Here is a 22,372-nt window from a genome sequence, read left to right on the forward strand (position 1 = left end):
AGGTTCTAGTGAGGCACTTACAAAGGAAGTGAATGTGGCCAGTTTTTGGAGGGTTTAAAGGCTGAAATGTGAAGCTTATAATTTTATAAATGAACTTACATTAATATCTCTGTTAAAACTCATGTGTTATTTTAGCTGTAAAATTGTTTAAATGGTCATTTTTACAGTCATTTTAGGGTTTGTTGACATTACATCGTCATGGTAACAAAGTTGAAAAATTGGTTATAACTTTGCACAGAAAAGGTTTGCAAGTGATTTTAACAAACATATTGTTTATGTCTTGTGGCTATAATTTTGAAAAAGTGAGTATTTTAATGTTTTAAAATTGGCCTCATTCACTTCCATTGTAACCAAGATTTTTTGAAAAGGAGGGTCAAGTCAAAGTTCATTTTTGTGGTAATCAACATCATACCAAAAATGCCATTGATTGTTTTGAACTGGGAACATTCCTTTAAAACTCTCTGTGCTCGATGTTCAGGGGAAAAGCAAACTGGCTTAATTTGAGTGACTGCATAGTGAGTATTTGGTTTTATTACAGGTGGGCCATCCTTAAGATAACTTAAATAATAACAGCAATTGTAATAATTAAGAAAGTAAAAATTTTCCATAGTAAAACATGACGGCAAAGTACACGAGAGCACCCAATCGAAAAATAACAGTGATGCTGCAACACACACGCGCACACACACACACACGCGCGCACACACACACACACACGCGCACACACACACGCGCACACACACGCGCACACACACACACGCGCACACACTCACACGCGCACACACACACACACGCGCACACACACACACACGCGCACGCACGCACGCGCACACGCGCACACACAATAATGCTATTGAAACAACAGCAAGCACTGGCTTAGTTTACATCTATTCATTTGGTGTTCTGGGATGAGTACTACTACTGACAGTGAAAATGGCTTTAGGATAGATTTTTCTCCTATTCCCACAAACACCCATTTCAGAAAAACAGAGACATGCATACATACATACACACATACATACATACACAAAGTGATGCTTTGATTTAAGAATGCATAAAAGCAAATAAAACAATAAGAATAATTACACAGTAAAAAAACAAAAATGAAAATAGTGCCAGAAAACAGTGAATGGAAGTACACTTTAAACAAAGCTTAAAATCAAGAAGATCAGCATCTCAAGCCATATTTCCATAGGGGTGTGTGTGAGAGAATGTCAACAAAACAACAGTGAAGGGTGAGGGACTGATGATTAAGACAGCAGCAAGATGCCGTGTCCAAATCTGACATGAAGAACAATAATAATGTGATTGTGGGATCGAAATGGCTTAGGCTGAAGAACACCAGCACCTGTATATTCCCTGCCTCACCAGAGGGAGGTCATCCTCTGCTTCGAATACCAATCCAGCATCAGCTAATATAATATCAATAATAATAATCATCCTAATGACAACAATGTCACATGTTTAGTTTTACTGATGACACCTTTGGTGTGTAATGCTGCAGTCATATCTATGAGGTCCACTGAGAGAATGACGGACGGACAGACAGGCAGGTACCAGAGTAACTGATGTTATAGTAACAGCATGTTATAAGTTAACAGGGAATAATCAATGTTATGTTGATGGCAAGTTGTTATAAACTCTATTTGGCTTGTGAAAAGAGTGAAGAAACAACTGGGAGGTAAATAGTTAGAGCTCATTGCTAAATATAGTGTTAGAGAAACGGAAAAATTGTTTCATCCATTTCCTGTGTTTTTTGTTTTCTTTCAGATTCATTTGATTCAGACAGAATCTGCATATTTCCCGCATTTTCTGCTGTGATTGAGGTAAAATCAGCAGGATTCTGCAGAATAATGTTGCGTTCACGACCTGATGGAATTACTGTAATTAGGAAACAATCATTCGTAGATCCTACTCAAGTGCTTTTCACGTCCACAGACTGAAATGTTCTTAGTTTCTATGGCAACGCGCATAATGTAAAAACACTGATCCTGGCGTGGCATTGTTGTCGATGACAGCTAAATATTTAATCACTATTAATTAATTAACCACTGAATGTTCTTGGAAAATGTTTAAAAATAAAAAGCGCTCCATGTAACACTGGCTATAATAAATGGAATAAAAAAATATGGGTAGCACTTTATTTTACAGTACTGTTCTACATTTAAAAAAAACTACAATAATTACTAGATACTAACCCTAACCCTAACCCTAAACCCAACATTATCCTATATTAAGCACATATGTAGTTACCCAATATTACTCAGTACTTTCTTGGGTAAGTACACTGTAAGTATACAGAAAGTACACATGCTGTAAAATAAAATGCAACCAAAATATGTTTCACTACCGTTTTTGAGGCCGCTGCCATATTGGTTCTTTTTACATGACATTACAACTGTGAAGTCGGAGCTTTCATAGAATTCCAAGTTTACAACTACTAATTACAAGTTCTAAAAAGACATGAATGATTTTAATTAGAATCTCGTGATTACCGTAAAAATTACGACATGAACGTACCATACCATTTAAAGGTGCACTCAGTCAAATTTTACTCCCAAAGAGATGAATAGTAATTCCGAAACATATTACGTAATGTGTACCGACATGAGATGTAGACTTAAGTCATAACAGTAACCTTATAAAAGCTATTTTATTTTTCTACACACAGAGGGTCCCATCATGGGAGCCGCCATGTTAGGAACACAACCAGCTGAATACTACTCGCTTAATCTCAGTAACAGCCCTGTTATTGGTCACTTTAACTCATGGATTAAATGAATCACAGATGACTAAGTAATGAATTTCTACAATGGCATTGGTAACTAAAAACATTGCGTTTAAATGATGCTGCATCCACACCACTAGGTGTCACTGTAATTCCAAGATGACATGTTTAAAAACATACTGAGTGCACCTCTAAACGTTATAAAATGGTACTGCTAACGGAGTTAGCTAGTTGGTAGCTGAAAGCGTAATCAAATTAGCAAAAGTTTTAGATAAACGCATACCAAAGAGCGGGAAATATGTCAAACTTTGTGAATGACAGGTGTTCTGCAGAGATTTTTGCTAAGTTCTGTGGACAGAATTTGAGCGGCCCTGCTTATAAGTAATTGAATATGGGGAATTTATTAAAACATATTAACGGCTGAACAAAGTGGCTTATTTTAAAACATAAATTCATCCACCGCAGGATGGACACAGGAGGACAATTACAAACATATCTGTCTGCATGACCCACAGTTAATAGTGTAATACATAAAATCTACTTCAAATATATATAAATATTACCAGCTGGTGACTATTACTTTGTACAATTAACAGTAAGTCATTATTAGTTGCCTACAGTGAGCGGTGAAGTTGTGTGCATTGGCATAGTGATGTCGTTTTAAAAGCAAACTATTAAGATATAGATATTCTCAAATGACTTCCAATTGCCTTCTCTCTCTTTTCCTCTTCATGGATCACATCATAAGCTTCTCCAACATTCTATCGGTAATCATTCTCGTATTTGGTAAATGTGTAGACATTGCAGTGTTTTATGCATTTGGTTTAGAACAAAAAACGAACTGTCCTTTGGGGAATATAATCATTGACAGCAGCATCTACAGTAAACAGTAGCAGCAATAAGATAATAAATAAATAAATAAATAATAATAATAATAGCAGACAATACGAAAAACTTTCAAGGGTAACAAAAACAACAAGATGCAAAACAAGCAAATTAACCCCTAAAAATAAAAATTGGTATATAGGTTCAATACGATTGAAAGCTTTTACACATGCCCTGACAGCTCACAACATAGCAGTCTATGAAAAAACCCAACAACTTCCACAGTCAACCCTGAAACCTTACCTACACACAAAAAGATCTCAAAAAGCGAGCCCTTACTTTCTATAAGACTTAACAGCAGTCCTCTTTCATACTTTCTATATTCCAACTATCATTGCCTTACATTTCCTTTCCCACCCGTTATTTCCTCTGGTTCGTTCAATAGTCATTCCACATTTTCTTTAAACATCACACTCCCTTCCTGTCTCAACATACCATTACGCTCTGATCCTCTCTAAGCCCATTTGTGCATTTTTCTCTCTTCTCACTCTGTCTAGCGGTGATTTGGCTTTTTAAAGCAGTGAATCTCAAACCCTAGAGCTTTGGTTGTGAAAGTCGCTGAAACATCTTCAGCGTGACCCACGAGCAGGTGCTGAAATCCTGTGAGAACAACCGCTTGGAAGAAAAACAAAGCAGTGCTGTGTCAAAAAAAAAAAAAAAAACGAGTTTTCAGGAAGAAAACAAGCTTTGGTTACAGGGAACGGTTCAAGAGTATGAAATGATGAACCAACTGAATGATAAAAAAAACAGCCATTTCCCGCTCATCACTCCAAAAACTCCCCAGCTTACCTCTTAACGCAGACAAATAAAAACCTTCTGAGTGACAATGACAACATCTCTCATCTTATCTTCCTGTAACGGATTGCCGTTTCTTCCTCAGACACTAATACCGAAAAACAAAACTAAATTCTGTAAAACTCGCTCCATATCTCAAACACTTGTCGACCTGAGGTGTGCACGGTGTACAACTTAACATACTCTGGACTAATTTTTTTGTGTTTTATTTAGTGATAGACCGATATATCGGCTATTATTTGGCCATTTTGTTAAGTTTTCATTTCACCTAGAACCAAAATCTAACGATAGCCTTGTCATCGTAATCATCTATATTAGAGGTAGACCGATATATCCGTTTTACCGATTAATCATGACGATACTTGCTTTTACATCTATCGGTTATCGGCAAAAATCAATGCCGATTGTTATTTGTTTGTTTTTTATGATCATTCCTCCATGTTCCTCTTACGCCGGCACTGGAGGATTCTACAGTAAGAATATCTTGGCTTTACCCCATAACAATGGCCTCTAGATGTGAAATAAAAGCAATAACGGCAAACTTTATTGTATCTAAATCTTTCATCATTTACAAATGTATCCATATTTGCATCCTCACTTCAATGTACATTTTGTTATATTAATTAGATAATAAAGTGTTCTAAATTGAAGCAGGGGCATGCACAGAAAAATGCGACTATATGGAACATGCCCCTTCAGCACACCCAAATTCCTATCTTGTGAATAATAATAAAACGTATTCCTGATTAAAACTCATCTGGTAAATATATAGGATATTAAAAGCTTAATTTGGGGAATACTTCAATATAAAGCATAGTAATGGAGCCACGTCTCCGTCATTTCATAATTAGGAGTCCCCAGTTTTTTTTTTTGGACTCTTGTAGCCTCCATGTCTGTGCATGTCATAGTAAACAAAGACTTGGATTTTTTTTCTATTACATTCTATAAATGGATTTTAAAAACGAACTGCCGATTAATCAGTTTTCGTTCTTTTCCACCAACTTAGTTATCGTATCGGCATTATATCGGTCATCCTCATACCCATATACCAACTCGGCCATTAGAAAAATAAACATATCGGTCAATCACTAGTTTTATCTTCATATACAAAATTTCTCCCTTAACCAATATATCTATTTTTATACATGGAATTCCAGATCCAATTATAACAATCTAAACTTTAAGGATTAGCAGTTCTACCACTAAGAATCACTAATTCTATAAATACATGTTACCATTACTGAAATATCTGCTGATGCTTCCTAGCACAGAAAAGAACATTACTATAAAACATATCATAAATTCTCTCCCTAGTTTCTAATCGACTTGATTCGCTGAATAGCTGTGAACAAGTGTACTCAAACTGTACAGGAAAGTGAAGACTTGCCACACACAGAGAGCTAAGACTTATAAACGGATAATACACACACATACACTCACACACATCATTGCACAGTGTTGTTCGACTACTCTGTTCAGTCCCTGAATAAGGGACTTCAAGACGTGCTGATTTTGAACTGAACGGACAGAGTGGAAACAGAAGTGACGTTCCCACTGTAGCTGTTTTAGATCCCACTGCGGAGTACTTGAGGCTAAACTTAATACGGTGGTCATTTCTTGTAGGTTTGTTGAAACAGTGTGTTATTGTAAATGTCTGTGTGTGCACCTGTGTCACAGTGAGTATGTAAGGGGCCATTCACACCTTACGTGTACTTGCACAAACATGCGCTAGATGGATGTTTTAGACCATTGCGCCAAGTTTCGCAAGAACGCGTTTGGTCTGAAAGGTCCCTTACGATTGCAACATTTAATGGTCCATCCTGTTTAATGGGTGGATGAGGACAAAAATATTGCAAATATACTGTACACCAAACCTGCTCAGGATTGTCTGTCAATCAGTCAAACTCCCATATTAACATTCTCTCTTTCACAATCTGTCCATATCCACTCTTCCATTCTTTCAAATGTACTTTTTATCTGCCCGTCTCCAAATCAACATCACATCATTCTGTCTCTCTCTCAATCCGTGTCTCTTTTTCTCTCCACTTGGCTACCTGTTAAAGAGAGAATGTTGGAGCTGGTGATGGTTGAAGCACTGGCTGCTGCGTGGAGACTCTGTGCTCTCCATTACCCCCTGGAACCAACCCACCACATCTACCTCCGACACCTCATAACGACGGATAAAACTGTGTTCCTGTGAGGGAAAAACAAAAAAGACAGTGATTTTTAAATTGAGAGAATTGGTTAAAGGTGTGAATTAGTGTTGGACCATTATTTCGGATAGGTTGATTAAACTGATATTTGGCGATTTAAAGATTATCAACATGAACCAAAATACATTCCAGCTTAGCCAATTAATAGAAGTGTTAGCAGCCTCTAGTATCAGCTCCAAAACGTTTTGACCACAGCCTTGTCATTGATTACAAATTATTTTGAATTCATTTATGAGTATACACCGATAAGCCACAACATTAAAACTACCAGCATAACATTGTGTTGGTCCCCTCGTGCCGCCAAAACAGCGCCAACCCGCATCTCAGAATAGCATTCTGATATGCTATTCTTCTCACCACAATTGTACAGAGTGATTATCCGAGTAACTGTAGACTTTCTCACTTTGAACCAGTCTGGCCATTCTCTGTTGGACTCTCTCATCAACAAGCCATGTCTGTAGAACTGCCACTCAATGGACATCTTCTGTTTTTGGCACCATTCTGAGTAAATTCTAGAACAGGGGTCGGTAACCTGTGGCACATATGTTGCTGGCGTGCCAGTGATTACCCCTCCGCGTGCCAGCAACAGCGAGAGAGTAGGCCATTTTATTTTAATTCCGCACCTGCATTCCATTCTTGATGCAATCCTTCTTCATGATCACGCAGTGTTTTCATGAGTTGCCATTTTGGAAAAAGGCTGCAGCATAACAAAATGTGGGAAAAAGTGAAGTGCTGTGAATACTTTCCAGATACACTGTATGCCCAACAGACTCGTGCAGTGCGTGCAAGCCATTCGTGCATCAAGAGCAGGCAGCACTTTACTTTTGGTTAATCGCACAAGTAAATGCGGCCACTTTGCTTTGGTCAGGCTGCGCTGATGACAGCCTATATTCCTTGTTTCATTTGTTTCTTTTTGCTTTCAGAACAACACGTCATGTAATAAGGACAACACCACTATTAACCCTAGAGATTTCCAACCCAGCATGCAGTTACACCCTCCTTAAACCATGGTCAAACTCAAAATGATATTAAATGATTAAAACAGAAAACATAAACCACATCGTGGAGTTCAAAAATCTTTTCAAGTCTATTCAAAATATAAATGAAACCTGGAAATTAAGTTTTAGGATTTTTCAGGTGTGATTCACTGAAAAGGGATGAATAGTTGATCGACTTAAGTGATGCGCGAATGGCTTGCACGAGCCTCGTAACACTTTAATAGTGTTTGGTCTCCCATTCAGCTGATGAAAACATGCAGCGTGATCATGAGAAAGGATTACATCAAGATGTGTATTAGAATGCAGGTGCGAAAAACTTCATATAAAATTGCCTGCTGCTCTCTCGCTGTTGCTTGAGTGCTAGAGATTACATGATTACAATGACATAATATAAGAAATATTTAAGATTCCACACAATTTCGTGATCAGTAATCAAATAAGCAAATTTGTGATATTAACTATGTTAACTCATTTTATACAAAAGGACACGTTATCTTCCCATAATGCACTTTAGATGCTCTGTGGAAATTCATATGCAAGATCAGGATTATATCATAAGCATTGGGTTTTACACTTTTTTTTTTTTTAAATATTCACTAAAACTGTAATGCTGATATTATCATTTGTAATGAAAAATAAACTATTATAAACCTTTTCACAAGTGGACTCACAAGTGGTGAGAAGAATAGCATCTATTTTGAGATGCGGGTTGGCGCTGTTTTGGTGGCACGAGGGGGAACTACATAATATCAGACAGGTGGTTTTAATGTTGTGGTTGATCGGTGTATAATGGAAAATAAATGTTACTCTCATTTGCTATCATTAAACTGTATTTTATTAAATTTAGGTCACCATTATATTGGCAATACCACACTATAAATATTGGCATTGCACATTAAAAAAACATATTGGTCAACCAAGAATAAATGTATTTAAATAAAAGATGCATATATTAAGGCTGTCAATTTAATGCATTAATTCAGTGCTATTCATTACATAAAAATAATGCAATTAATCATACCCCTGAGTCCCACATTTAAATTACATAGAAGGCATTTTCCTGCTAACAAAGCAATTCAAGATTTTGCGACTCGCAGTCAGCAGGGGGCAATGCACACAATATTGGGGGGTTGTACTTGCTTGTTTTGGGCTTCAGCTGCAGCTTTTGTGCATTAAAAATCACAGGAGATCAGCAGTTACAGGGATACTCAAACCAGCCTCAAAATCAATGAGATCACATTCTACCCAATTCTGATGGTTGATGTGAACATTAACAGACGCTCCTGTCCCGTATCTGCATGATTTAATGCACTGCAGCCAAACCAATCTCATGAATAAATAGGTGTTCATATTGTTATATTTGGGGGTCTATTTCGGCAAATATTTATTTGATTCAGTAATGGGCATATATTGCATTTAACTTGATTAAAATGTTTTAATCGATTGACATCCCTAGAAAATACATTTTAAAGACCCTACACAGTACATGAGTACAAACAAGCTGCAAGGGAGTTTAACTGGAGTTCATTTGGAAGATTGACACTTACAAGCAGCTTGTGGTATTTTGGCCTTTTTCTGTGATCCTTTGTGAGGCTGCAGAGACAGAAGAATTAGGCCTGTACAAAACTCACAAACAAATATAACCAACATACACTTGTGTTGTGTGTAAATGCAAATATGCCTCAAACAATGTGTCCAAAAAACAAAAAAAAAACGACTTCAAATGATCGTCTGATATTTTTTACAAGCTAGAATTTGTGGTTGTGTGTACCAGTCTTTGACGAAGGACTGGAAGTCAGTGGAAAAGCCCATGCTGAGAGGAAGGACCGGCGGGTCCTCTTGCAGAACTTTGGTGAGAACCTCAAAGTCTGTCTTGCAGTTCTTATAAGGAAACTGTCCTGTGGCTAACTCCACCTACAGGCAGGGAGGTATATAGGTAAATGTTAACAGCAATTCAAGATGGTGTTTTGAAATTTAGCTCTTCAGTTAAACAACATTTAATTCCACATTAACGACTACATCAGCTAATCCCTGATTATTTTCCATAGCACCTAACTGCTGGATGCCTAAACAACCCCCAGTAAATGAGGTTCAGCAAACACAAGGAAGAAGGAACTCACCAGAGAGATACCAAGACTCCAGACGTCGGCTCTGATATCATAGTCTGGCTTACTGGGATCTGGAGGGTCTATTCTCTCAGGCTGAGAAACATAAAGATCATAGAGATTAATACGGTAAATTCTGCAACAGTGTAAAACAGAAATATCTGTTCTACATATAATATTTTTAGTTTTGGTCCATTTTGCATTTACACTGTTGTTGTTGGATCTCAGCAAACCTGAATAGCTATTAGCCTCTATTATATTATATTACAGTAAAATGTTTATATTCACAGTTCTTAATTTTTACACGTTACTTTAAGGCTCACCGTTTAAACCCACAAGCCCTTATTTTACATGAAGACCTTTGAGATGCTGTATTTATTAATTCATCTCAGGTGTGACACATGGATCATCTGTGTAACCGCGTGCCATTAACACTGCTTTTATGAAACCACAAAGGCAAATAACATCCGTCATTACTCGATCGCTAAATTAAAGTGAAACCAGAGCCTTTGCATTCAATAAAATCACCATTTTCACGGGAGTTTGGCATGAACCTCCGCAGACTGTGTGTACATTTGCAGCGTTTCAGTCTTCACATGTTCTTCAGGAGCTGCACTCAAATGTGCCGTTCAATCCCTTATTTGGACAGGAAAATGTGATTTTAATGTAAAATGCACAATAATCGTGGTTATCTCATCAATGCTACTCTTCTGCTCTAACTTCTCAATGGTACAACGTTATCTTTGGAAGGCGGGTTTTGGATTCCAAATCGGTGGTTATGTCAGACAGAAGTTCCAGAATGGTTAACATCGTATACAGCACATTTAAAGTATATAAGAGAATGTGTTTTTGTGTGCTCACCGCCATGTAAGCAGCACAGCCGGCACTTCGAGTCTTAGCCTTAGAATCCACCAGTCGGCCACTGATGCCAAAGTCACACAGTTTGATTTGCCCTTTGGCATCCAACAGGATATTAGATGGTTTCACGTCTCTATGAATCACACCGTGTTTCTCCTTCAGGTACAGCAGAGCCTTCACAATCTAAATATGAGGACAAACAAAGCAAGTCAGAGTTGAGAGAGAGAAAATTAAAGTGCTCAGTGAAAACCACTTATTACCTTGAGAAACAAGCAATGGCAGAAAAGAAGTCCTTTTAAATTTAGTTGTGACAGGATAATAGAAAGAAAGTCTTACCGCCACAGTCATCTTTCCCAGAATGGCCTCTGGTATGGGCCCCTGGATCCTCTTCTTCAGCTTCTCTGCACACGTCCCCATTAGTTCCATGGCAATGAACACATCCGTCTGCACAGGAGACAGCATGAGATCTCAAGTCATTCAAGATACTTTAAAGGGATAGTTCACCCAAAAATGAAAATTCATCATTTCCTAACCCTCATGTCATCCCAGATGTGTTTGACTTTCTTTCTTCAGCAGAACACAAATTAAGCTTTTTAGAAAAATATTTTATCTCTGTAGGTCCATGCAGTGCAAGTGAATGGTGGCCAGAACTTTGAAGCTCTAAAATTCACATAGACGTAATCCATAAGACTGCAGTGGTTTAATCAATGTCTTCAGAAGCTATATAATAGGTGTGGGTGAGAAACAGAACAATATTTTTACCCTAAATCTGCACTTTAACTTTCACTTTCAGATGTAAAAGTGATAGTGGAGATTTACAGTAAAAAAGGACTTAAATTTGTATCTGTTTGTCACCCACACATGTTATATAGCTTCTGAAGACATTGATTAAACCATTGGAGTCTTATGGATTACTTCTTTGCGATTTTTGGTGCTACAAAAGGTCTGATCATAATGCACTTGCATTGTATGGACCTACAGAGCAGATATATTCTTCTAAAAATCTTCATTTGTGTTCTGCAGAAGAAAGCATGTCATACACATTTGGGATGGCATGAGGGTGAGTAAATTATGAGAGAATTTTAATTGTGTGAGCTATCCCTTTAGCATTTACCATCAAGAACCCAAGAGCAGATCAAAATAAATAAATCCAGATTAATAACCACTAATGCCTAATTTAACTGAAATACTAATAAGGAATATAATTATTGATTATTGACAGCACAGGATTAGGAAAAGGCGGTAAAACTGCACAGATCATGAGTGTGTGCATGTGTGTTACTCACATTGGTGACTATAGCTCCAAAGCATTGGATGATGTATGGACAGTCATGACTCTTCAAAACCACATCCAGATCCATAAGGATTCTTTTGTTCTCGTCTTTATTACCCGTCCTCCTCATTTGCTGCAGGGAAAAAACACACATGCAAATATTACAAAGCATAAGCATTGCTAGAAACATTGGGAAAACACACACCTCTCTAAAAGTACACAAACAGCAGTTTAGTAACTCGTAAACAGTAACTACTGAGCTACACTGCTGTTTAAACAATTTGTTAATTACAAGGAAAGTTCAATGAGACAAATAAATTAACACAAAAACTCCCATGATTCAAAATAACCAGCATCCAAAAGCTGATCTGAGATCAGTAAAGAACCTTCAAACCTTATAAGTACACCTTCATGCCTCTTTTATTAATCTTTTAGCATGGTCAAATACTATTTATGTTACCTAGGTAAACAACTATGATGGAAATAAAAAAAAAAGGCCTTGTAGTTTAATCCAATTCAGAAGCCTGTGCTGATTATTCAAGTTTTCTCTACCTTGACAGCGATGACATGGCCAGTCTTCTTAAAGCGAACTTTAAACACCTGTCCGCACGTTCCACTGCCGATCTCCCCCTCGCTGATCAGATCAGTCACCTCTGCGGGGTAACGCTAGATAACACATAAATAAGAGGTCTGGCAAAAACCCTATTCACATAATATATTAGGGAAAGCTGGGGACGCTGAATCTCACCTGTCCATCAATCTTGAGGTAACCTGTTTGTTTCATTATTTCCTGCAGTTTCTGATCGATTTCAGCACTGAAAAAGAAGAAAAAAGATGCATTACCACACCAAGACTCTACTTAACCACTAGATCATGCTCTTTAGGTGCATGTAATGTTTGACATACTTCTCCAGGCTCTTCGGTTGGCTGTAGGGTGGGGTGGGAAGCTTAAGCATTTGTCTGGGTCTGCTGGGGTATGAGGGATGTTGAGGTGAGCTTTCAGTAGAGGACGAGCGACTTCCTCCATCATTGGCCAGCGGTAACTGCAGAGCTACGAAGAAAGATCAGAGGAAAGGATGGAGAGAATGACACTAAGGAGAAGACAGTGACCTGATGGTCTTTACTGGGGCCATGGTTCATAAAGCATCCCAGATTAAGAGACCTGATACTAGATCAGGTCTGGGGGACCAGAATTCTAGATCGGGACTCAGGAAGTATTATTCTATGGGCGAATCTCAGGAAGCAATACAATTATTAAAATATTTGTGTGTGTGTATATATATTCATCCCTTTATCCTACTTGTCAGGAGCTGTCTGTTTGGAGCACATTTTAAATCAATGTTCAACTATACAGGTGCTGGTCATATAATTAGAATATCATCAAAAAGTTGATTTATTTCAGTAATTCCATTCAAAAAGTGAAACTTGGATAATGTATACATTCATTCCACACAGACTGATATATTTCAAGTGTTCATTCCTTTTAATTTTGATAATTATAACTGACAACTAATGAAAAACCCCAAAATCAGCATCTCAGAAAATTAGAATATTGTGAAAAGGTTCAATATTGAAGACACCGGGTGCCACACTGTAATCAGCTAATTAACTCAAAACACCTGCAAAGGCCTTTAAATGGTCTCTCAGTCTAGTTTTGTAGGCAAAGTTTTACTTGACAGCTGTCCAAAAGATGACCATTGACACCTTCCACAAGGAGGGCAAGACACAAAAGGACATTGCTAAAGAGGCTGGCTGTTCACAGAGCTCTGTGTCCAAGCACATTAATAGAGAGGCGAAGGGAAGAAAAAGATGTGGTAGAAAAAAAGTGTACAAGCAATAGGGATAACCGCACCCTGGAGAGGATTGTGAAACAAAACCCATTCAAAAATGTGGGTTAGATTCACAAAGAGTGGACTGCAGCTGTAGTCAGTGCTTCAAGAACCACCACGCACAGACGTATGCAAGACATGGGTTTCAGCTGTCGCATTCCTTGTTTCAAGCCACTCTTGAACAAGACACAGCGTCAGAAGCGTCTCGCCTGGGCTAAAGACAAAAAGGACTGGACTGCTGCTGAGTTGTCCAAAGTTATGTTCTCTGATGAAAGTAAATTTTGCATTTCCTTTGGAAATCAAGGTCCCAGAGTCTGGAGGAAGAGAGGAGAGGCACATAATCCACGTTGCTTGAAGTCCAGTGTAAACTTTCCACAGTCAGTGATGGTTTGGGGTGCCATGTCATCTGCTGGTGTTGGTCCAGTGTTTTCTGAGGTCCAAGGTCAACGCAGCCTTCTACCAGGAAGTTTTAGAGCATTTCATGCTTCCTGCTGCTGACCAACTTTATGGAGATGCAGATTTCATTTTCCAACAGGACTTGGCACCTGCACACAGTGCCAAAGCTACCAGTACCTGGTTTAAGGACCATGGTATCCCTGTTCTTAATTGGCCAGCAAACTCGCCTGACCTTAACCCTATAGAAAATCTATGGGGTATTATGAAGAGGAAGATGTGATACGCCAGACCCAACAATGCAGAAGAGCTGAAGGCCACTATCAGAGCAACCTGGGCTCTCATAACACCCGAGCAGTGCCACAGACTGATCGACTCCATGCCACGCCGCATTGCTGCAGTAATTCAGGCAAAAGGAGCCCCAACTAAGTATTGAGTGCTGTACATGCTCATACTTTTCATGTTCATACTTTTCAGTTGGCCAACATTTTTAAAATTCCTTTTTTTGTATTGGTCTTAAATAATATTCTAATTTTCAGAGATACTGAATTTGGGATTTTCATTAGTTGTCAGTTTTAATCATCACAATTAAATTAAATAAACATTTGAAATACATCGGTCTGTGTGTAATGAATGAATATAATATCCAAGTTTCACTTTTTTAATGGAATTACTGAAATAAATCAACTTTTTGATGATATTCTAATTATATGACCAGCACCTGTATATTATATAGTCCATATTAGATATGTAAATATAATTTTCGTATTCCCCGATTGTTTTTTTAAGGTGCCCCTGTGTTACCCGCAGTCAATGTTTTAGATCACGTCACAATTTCAAATCCTAATGCTATAGTCACAAAAATAGCAATAACTTTCCATCACATGCCAAGATAAGATACACTCATACACTGAAGTCCTTGCCAGTGAAACAGTGAAAACCAGCCAATGGAGTTAGTGTAAGCATTCACAGCATGCACCGGGGCAAATACGAGACAAGCAGTCACCACCAGGTGACGTAAAATCCTAAATCGCTCACCAAACCGTGCAAAACTTTTAATAGTGGTGTTGGAGCAGAGAACTGTGAAATGACAACACTTTTGATGAACATCGATTTCAATTAATGCTGATTCTTTAGTTGTATAAGCTGACAATATCTGTAAATACTCAAGTAAATAAAGAGGAAACAGATGAAGAAAGGGAAGACCACTGAACTTCAGATTCCTCTTGAATGCCTGTTCATGAGAAAGAATCAGTTAGCTTCAATTAGTCAGTGAGGTCAGGCAATACGGCCACACACACAGCTTAGAAACACCTGCTGGACACACACACAGACTTATGCACAGCCATAATCCACATCTGTGCAGAAGACAGAGCCTAGCAATCTCTTCCATGAAAAAAAAAAAAAAAAAAAAAACGATTGAGGAATCAACGGACAGAGAGCGGAGATAGAGACGAGTGCAAATGAAGAGGCCAGAGAAGCTCAAACCCAATAGTTACTGCACGCATAACACCCTGTTGAGTGCTGTTGTGTGTTTGTTCACAATCGAGCCATGCAGTTATAGCCACATCATGCATACTGTCTGATCTCATAGCAAAACAAGTTAATCCCACACACACACACACACACACACACACACACACACACACACACACACACACATGTTGTGTTTCCATGTTTTATGGGGACTTTCCATAGACATAATGGTTTTTATACTGTACAAACTTTATATTCTATCCCCTAAACCTAACCCTACCCCTAAACCTAACCCTCACAGAAAACATTCTGCATTTTTACATTTTCAAAAAACATAATTTAGTATGATTTATAAGCTGTTTTCCTCATGGGGACCGACAAAATGTCCCCACAAGGTCAAAAACTTTGGGTTTTACTATCCTTATGGGGACATTTGGTCCCCACAAAGTGATAAATACACGCTCACACACACACACACACACACACACACACACACACACACTGCTCTGCTGAGATTTACAATAGTCAGATGGAAAGGGGAACGAAAGAATGATGTAAAGAAATGACAGGATAAATAAGGAAGAATATTTGAGAATATAGAAAGAGTGAAAGAGATGGAGTGAAAGAAAAGAAAGAATAGAGTGAGTGAGTGGTGCTTGTCAACGCTAAAATCGCCACCACATTGCTAGGATGTTCTGGAGGGTTGCCAGGGTGCTACTATGCGGTTGCTAAGGTGTTGCTTAATACCAAGAAACTTAACTTATTACTTATACTGAATAAGGACTTATAATTTGGTCTGTTTCATACCCAAATCGATAGTATCACTTCAGAATAAATGGATTAAACCACTCAAATCATATTTGTGCTACCTTTATGTCCTTTTTGGAGTTTGACATTTTTGGTCCTCAATGATTTACATTTATGGACAACAACAACATTCATCACTCAAAATATTTATTTTTGTTCTGTCGAAAAAAAGAAAGCTAAAGAGGTTTGAGATGGCATGAGCGTAAATAAACTTGTCAAACCCTTTAACACTTGTGGTTTGTTCAAATCCCTACCCAAGTATGTTCATACTTCCCTTAGTAAGCACCAGTAATTATATTATTTATAACTGGAGATGCACCAATGTATCGGCCAAACATCAGTCAGTATAGCACACTAACATTTAAGATAACCTCAAGCGGTTAGAACAATGTGACAAATATTCACGCAACTCCTACCCAAATGTTTAAATGTCACGATTGTTACCATCTATTACAGTCTATTAGCATTTGTTTATATCTAGCTGGTCACGTTTATGCATTTATTAGCCAGCTAAATTGCATATTTAAAGCTAGTGACGTGAGAAAGCAAATTAATATCTTCTTGCAGCTGATAGAATTGTATAAACACATCTGATTTCAAGACGTAACATCTAAAAAAACAGCACTCCTTCAGAGACGCTGAATTAAAAAAAAAAAAAAGGGAAACAAATACATTTATCTAGCACGCGTGTACACAGAAAAACAAATAGATGGTTGCAAAAGCGTTCGGTGTGAACAGCCCCTTACAGTTGATGGAGGTCTTTGACCGTTGCGTCTAGCTCTCTTATAAGCGTTTCTCAGATTAAGCAATGAGTTGTTTAAATGCTTTGTCAGGAAAGATGTTCCACTTGGAAATGTGTTTCTCGAGATCCCTGCGTTCGGTTCCAGTTTGTTGTGTTCCATCTATTTGAACAGCCCCTGTCCTGGGCTCATAATCTGAGCCACTTCACCACCGAGTTCAGCCGAATACCACTGCTATCAGTGAATATTGCTACTCTACATACAACTGTACTGAATAAAAAACAATGTGGTATTTCGCTGTTATTATGAAGCTTGAGACTGGAGTAGTAGAAATCAGTGTAACACCATGTGAACCATCTACTGAGGCATTTTACCCCCTCATTTTACTTTTGACTTAACATTTGAGACTAATGCCGGATATTGTATTGGCACACAAATTCTGTGTCAGTGCATCCTTTTTTTTAATGTATATTAAGTATTTAAAGATAGCTGCGTAAGATCAAAAGAGAGATAAAACAATAGAAAAAGAATGACAGGTGGTAAAATATTAAACTGAGGATGGAGCCTGAGAAAGAGCAGCAGGCTAAAGAGAGATGCAAAGGGTGCTCTAATAAATGTAACCTGCAAGGTAGAGAGAGAGAGAGAGAGAGAGAGAGAGAGAGAGAGAGAGAGAGAGAGAGATGATGCAGCGTGATGATGGTACCTGCGCGCTGGGAGGGGGCTGGAGCTGGACTCAGCTGGATCACGATGACTAAATACAGAGAAGAGAAAATACACACACTCATTACCAAAACAATCCCACACACACATACAGGAATCACTGCTTCCTTCTCTTTCACAATCAAACGATATATGCATTTTGACACGCATACAGGCATGCTTTTCTTCAGCGTTGTCTTCATTTAACAATAGACTACCCTCTGAAATTATAGATCAAGATTTAATTTGTCACCATCTGTACTATAAGATAAGAACATCCAGTACGAAAGCCAACACACAAATCCACCTGATGACAAGTTGGAAAAAGTACACCAATTATTTGACCAAATGTCATTTATACATCAGCAATGAACTGAATCTAATCCACCAACAATGATTCCAAGGCAAACTCACAGATCGCTTTCACTTATCAGCTAAACCCATTTCACTGCAACTGCTTTATTCTTTTCTGTCTTCCTCAACATGGACCAGCACGGACAATTATGATTCAATGTGCACCCTTTAATCTTTTAGTCAGACTAAAACATCTCTTTTCATGAACATATACAAGTGATGTCTGGATTATAATAAAGTCAACAATTGCAACAAATTTTAGTTTCATAATGTGATACATTTCAGAGGGAAACATGAGAATCAGTGAGGAAAAAACAAGATTGCTGTTGAAGCTCCAAAAAGCACAAAGGCAGCATAAAAGTAATCCATAGTACTACAGTGGTTTAATCGGATCCAATTCGATTTGGCTGAGAAGATACCAAAATATAATTCCTTTTCACAATAAATCTTGACAGCAGTCTCCTTGTAGATTGTGATTTCAAGCTTGATTACACTTCCTGTAGCGCTAGCTAATGCTCTGCGCATCAGTCAAGCATTAGAAAGTGTATTCAAGCTCGAAATCATGATTGTGCCTAGAGAATACAATGGAAAGATGTACGGTGAAAGAGTTATATTTTGGCTACTTTTCACCCAAAACCGAATGGATCACTTCAGAAGACATTGATTAAACTACTGGATTTGTATGGATTAATCAGATTTCTAGTCACCATTAACTTGAAATAGTGTCTGAAATATTCTTCTAAAAATCGTAATCTGTGTTCAGCAGATGAAAGGAAGTCATACACATCTGAGATGGCTGAGTAAATGATGAGAGAATTTTCAGTTTTGTGTGAACTACATTTAATACTCCAGAACTACTCTACACACACATATATATATATATATATATATATATATACATACATATATATATATACACATATACATATACATATATATACACACACATATACATATATATATATACACATATACATATACATATATATATACACATATACATATATATACACATATACATACATATATATATATACACATATATACATACATATATATACACATATATATATATATATATATACATATACATATACATATATACACATATATATACATATATATACACACACATACATATATATACACACACATACATATATATATATATATATGCAATTTAATAAAGAAGAAAATATGTAGGCTATTTCCCCAAAAGACAGTCAAGTGCAAGCAATTTTACAATGCGATTATTTTGCAACACAAAAGAATTAGCAACAACATCTCAAGATTACGGTATTCCCACTTTGTCTGATATTGTGTAAAAACTAGGGATGCGTCAATAGAACAGCCACCAATTTCAGTCTTAAATCCATGATCGGATCGACCGATTGTGCCTAGAATCAGGGCCAATCTTTATGCAGCATGCAGGGAATCACTCATACACACTGCTACTCTAATGAATGAGCACTTACTCAGCCCTTGATGCATGACAGTGTGGCCTCTGGAGGGTGAAATGTTGGCAATTCTAAGTATTCACAAATTTCAGACATTTTAGACATGCTGGTAGTCAGATGAATATGCCGGTTTGATTTAAAACGTGTAAGAATTACATGTGTATGAATATTAAGATCAATATTTAAAGGGGACCTATTATGCAAATGTCACTTTTACATGGTGTTTGAACATAAATGTGTGTTGGCAGTGTGTGTACACAACCACCCAGTCCTTTTTTTTAATTTTTTATCCCCATTAATCATAAGCACCATCTCAGAACAAGCCGTTCGCCGATTCTGTACAAAGAGACATCACTTTGTACAGGCCCTGCCCACGACTGTTGATGGACACCGACAACGGACATATTTGTTTGTGTGTGTGTGTGTTGTTTCGTTATAGTGCATATCGATAGTTGTAACATTAATTGTGTGTGTGTTTCTCATCCATCTTAAAAAACTGCTGATAAAAAACTTTACGACAAATAAATTGATCAAATAACCATTCGGAAACTTTCTGGTTCATTCTCAAAGTTGTTACTTCTGACTGAGTCTCTCCCTCATCAGTGTCTGGCTCTGGTTCAAACATATAGGGATGAACACCACTATTTTCATTGTCAATCATATTGCTTATGATGTCTAATCAGAGATGTCAAAACTCCACCTTATTCTGGATACGGGGCGGGGAGCACCAGCTTATTTGCATCTAAAGTCACACACGCAAAAATAGCAAATTTTTATTCCCACCCAAAAATTGCCATTTTCAACAAGGTATAATAAATGATCTGTCTGTATTTTGAGCTGAAACTTCAGACACATTCTTGGGACACCAAAGATTTAAATTACATGTTGTGAAAAGGGGCATAATAGGTTCCCTTTAAGTCATTTTTGGCTAGAAGTTATTCTCCCTGTCCAGCAGGGGGCGATATGCAGAGAAGAATGTGAATCGCCAAAAACAAAGGAAGAAGACTGTGAAAGTGATCTGTTTCTCATCCACACTTCTCACATAGCTTCTGAAGATATGGATTTAACCACTATAGTCTTATGGATTACTTTTATGCCAACTTCTGTGATGTTGAGCTTTAAAATTGTGGCACCAATTCACTTGAATTATATAGATAAAAAGAGCTTAGAAATTCTTCTAAAAATCTTCATTTGTCGTCAGCAGATGAAAGAATGTCATACACATCTGGCATGAGGGTGAGTAAATGATGAGCGAATTTTATACATTATATATAATGCTGAAATATAAACCAAAGCAAGATCATGTTTTATTAATACCTACTTTTGCCATTTCATAGCTTTTAGTTCTTATTTCAGAGTAGTGTGTGTCAAAACAATTTACATTAGTAGTTCTGTTTACAGTAACGCCGCTCACTCTACAGTACGCAGCTTGTGAAAGGCACCACAAGCAGAAATGCCATTTACACTTATCATGGATGTTTTCATGTATTTACACAGTTAAAGGTACAATATTTAATATATTTACTGTACTAAAGTATAAAATTATCATATGTTATCAGAGATTTAGGAAACATGCCAAGTTGAAATTCTGGCTTCTACGAAAACAAAGCTACAGCCAGTATATTCTACTTTGAAATGTCCACTCCAGGCTGGAATTTCTGTTTGTGTTTTGGCCTGTGTGATCCCGCCCACTGACCATTTCCCAATAGTATTTCTACACCCCAGGTTGCCAGATTTGAAACAAGTTAGCGCGCTGCAGCCATGCAAGCCTGCAAATGAACTGGATCTGAGATAACAGATTCTACCAGACCTAAAAAGCCTCAGCATATGTCTAAAAAGCTCTATAACCAGAGGTGTAGTGAAACATGGATAAATATTGCTCGTTCCTGTTGCATGTCCTCAACCTGGCAACCCACGTGAGCGAGTCTGGGGAGGAGGGGGCGGGGGATACAACTCTCTCCAATATTTCGAATTTGGAATGTAGTACCCATTTTAAACACTTGATGTCAATGTTACATATTGGTCCTTTAATAAGCCCAAAGTAGTTGAGATAGTTGCCAAACCCACAAGGGCGTGGGGTAAATGCATAAATACTGCTCATGACATGCTGGACAAAGTGCACTGATATATTGCTGCAGATTTAAAAAGGTACACTTAAAAACTGATGTCATAAGAGCCCATCTTACAGAATCACCCCAAAAATGACCATCACCATATCACAGAAAAGCCAGCATTATCATAAGGGCCACGACTTACCTCAACGTGCTGCTTAAAGTTGGCACTGCAATTTTATCTTGAAATAAGCACTTGTCTTTGTGTAAAATAGTGTTGCATGACGAAACTATTTTTTCCACTGTGCGGAGTGAAGAAAGTGTTTCACTTAGTTAGAAGAGCATGATGCTGCAGCAGTGATGGACTTGCTTGCTTCCACTGTCGTAAAAGTCCCATTCAATAATCTCTCAATAAATTATGCATTAATTACAATTAAACCTAATGCATAATTTATTGAGAGATTATTGAATGGGACTTTTACGACAGTGGAAGTTGGAACACCGCCCAAAGTAAATTTCATTAGATTTATACTTGAGTGAGAGTAAAAAGTAGCCACTTTAAACCTACTCTAAAAGTTACTCAAGTAAATGTAATGGAATAAATGTAGTGCATTACTACCCACATCTGATTATAAGGTGGTAAACAAATCATAAATACTAATGATTCCTCTTGGGCTGAAATGTGTGTGATGCTCTCATGGTTTTACTGGT

General features: G+C 37.6%; 1 protein-coding gene across 1 annotated transcript in view; it reads right to left on the bottom strand.

The window, feature by feature from the left end:
* map2k7 (mitogen-activated protein kinase kinase 7) overlaps nucleotides 1–22,372 on the bottom strand; it is a 51,680-nt gene that overhangs the window by 24,708 nt on the left and 4,600 nt on the right. Inside the window, exons 2-12 of the mRNA XM_052137010.1 lie at nucleotides 17,804–17,851; nucleotides 12,762–12,906; nucleotides 12,604–12,670; nucleotides 12,408–12,521; nucleotides 11,869–11,988; nucleotides 10,919–11,026; nucleotides 10,586–10,765; nucleotides 9,740–9,820; nucleotides 9,391–9,533; nucleotides 9,167–9,212; nucleotides 6,463–6,602 (exon numbers count right to left, since the gene is read on the bottom strand). Of these exons, the coding sequence (XP_051992970.1) occupies nucleotides 6,463–6,602; nucleotides 9,167–9,212; nucleotides 9,391–9,533; nucleotides 9,740–9,820; nucleotides 10,586–10,765; nucleotides 10,919–11,026; nucleotides 11,869–11,988; nucleotides 12,408–12,521; nucleotides 12,604–12,670; nucleotides 12,762–12,906; nucleotides 17,804–17,851 (1,192 nt within the window). The remainder of the gene's footprint in view (nucleotides 1–6,462; nucleotides 6,603–9,166; nucleotides 9,213–9,390; nucleotides 9,534–9,739; nucleotides 9,821–10,585; nucleotides 10,766–10,918; nucleotides 11,027–11,868; nucleotides 11,989–12,407; nucleotides 12,522–12,603; nucleotides 12,671–12,761; nucleotides 12,907–17,803; nucleotides 17,852–22,372) is intronic.

The sequence above is a fragment of the Xyrauchen texanus genome, chromosome 11 (assembly GCF_025860055.1).
Source record: "Xyrauchen texanus isolate HMW12.3.18 chromosome 11, RBS_HiC_50CHRs, whole genome shotgun sequence".
In the NCBI taxonomy this organism is placed as follows: Eukaryota; Metazoa; Chordata; class Actinopteri; order Cypriniformes; family Catostomidae; genus Xyrauchen; species Xyrauchen texanus.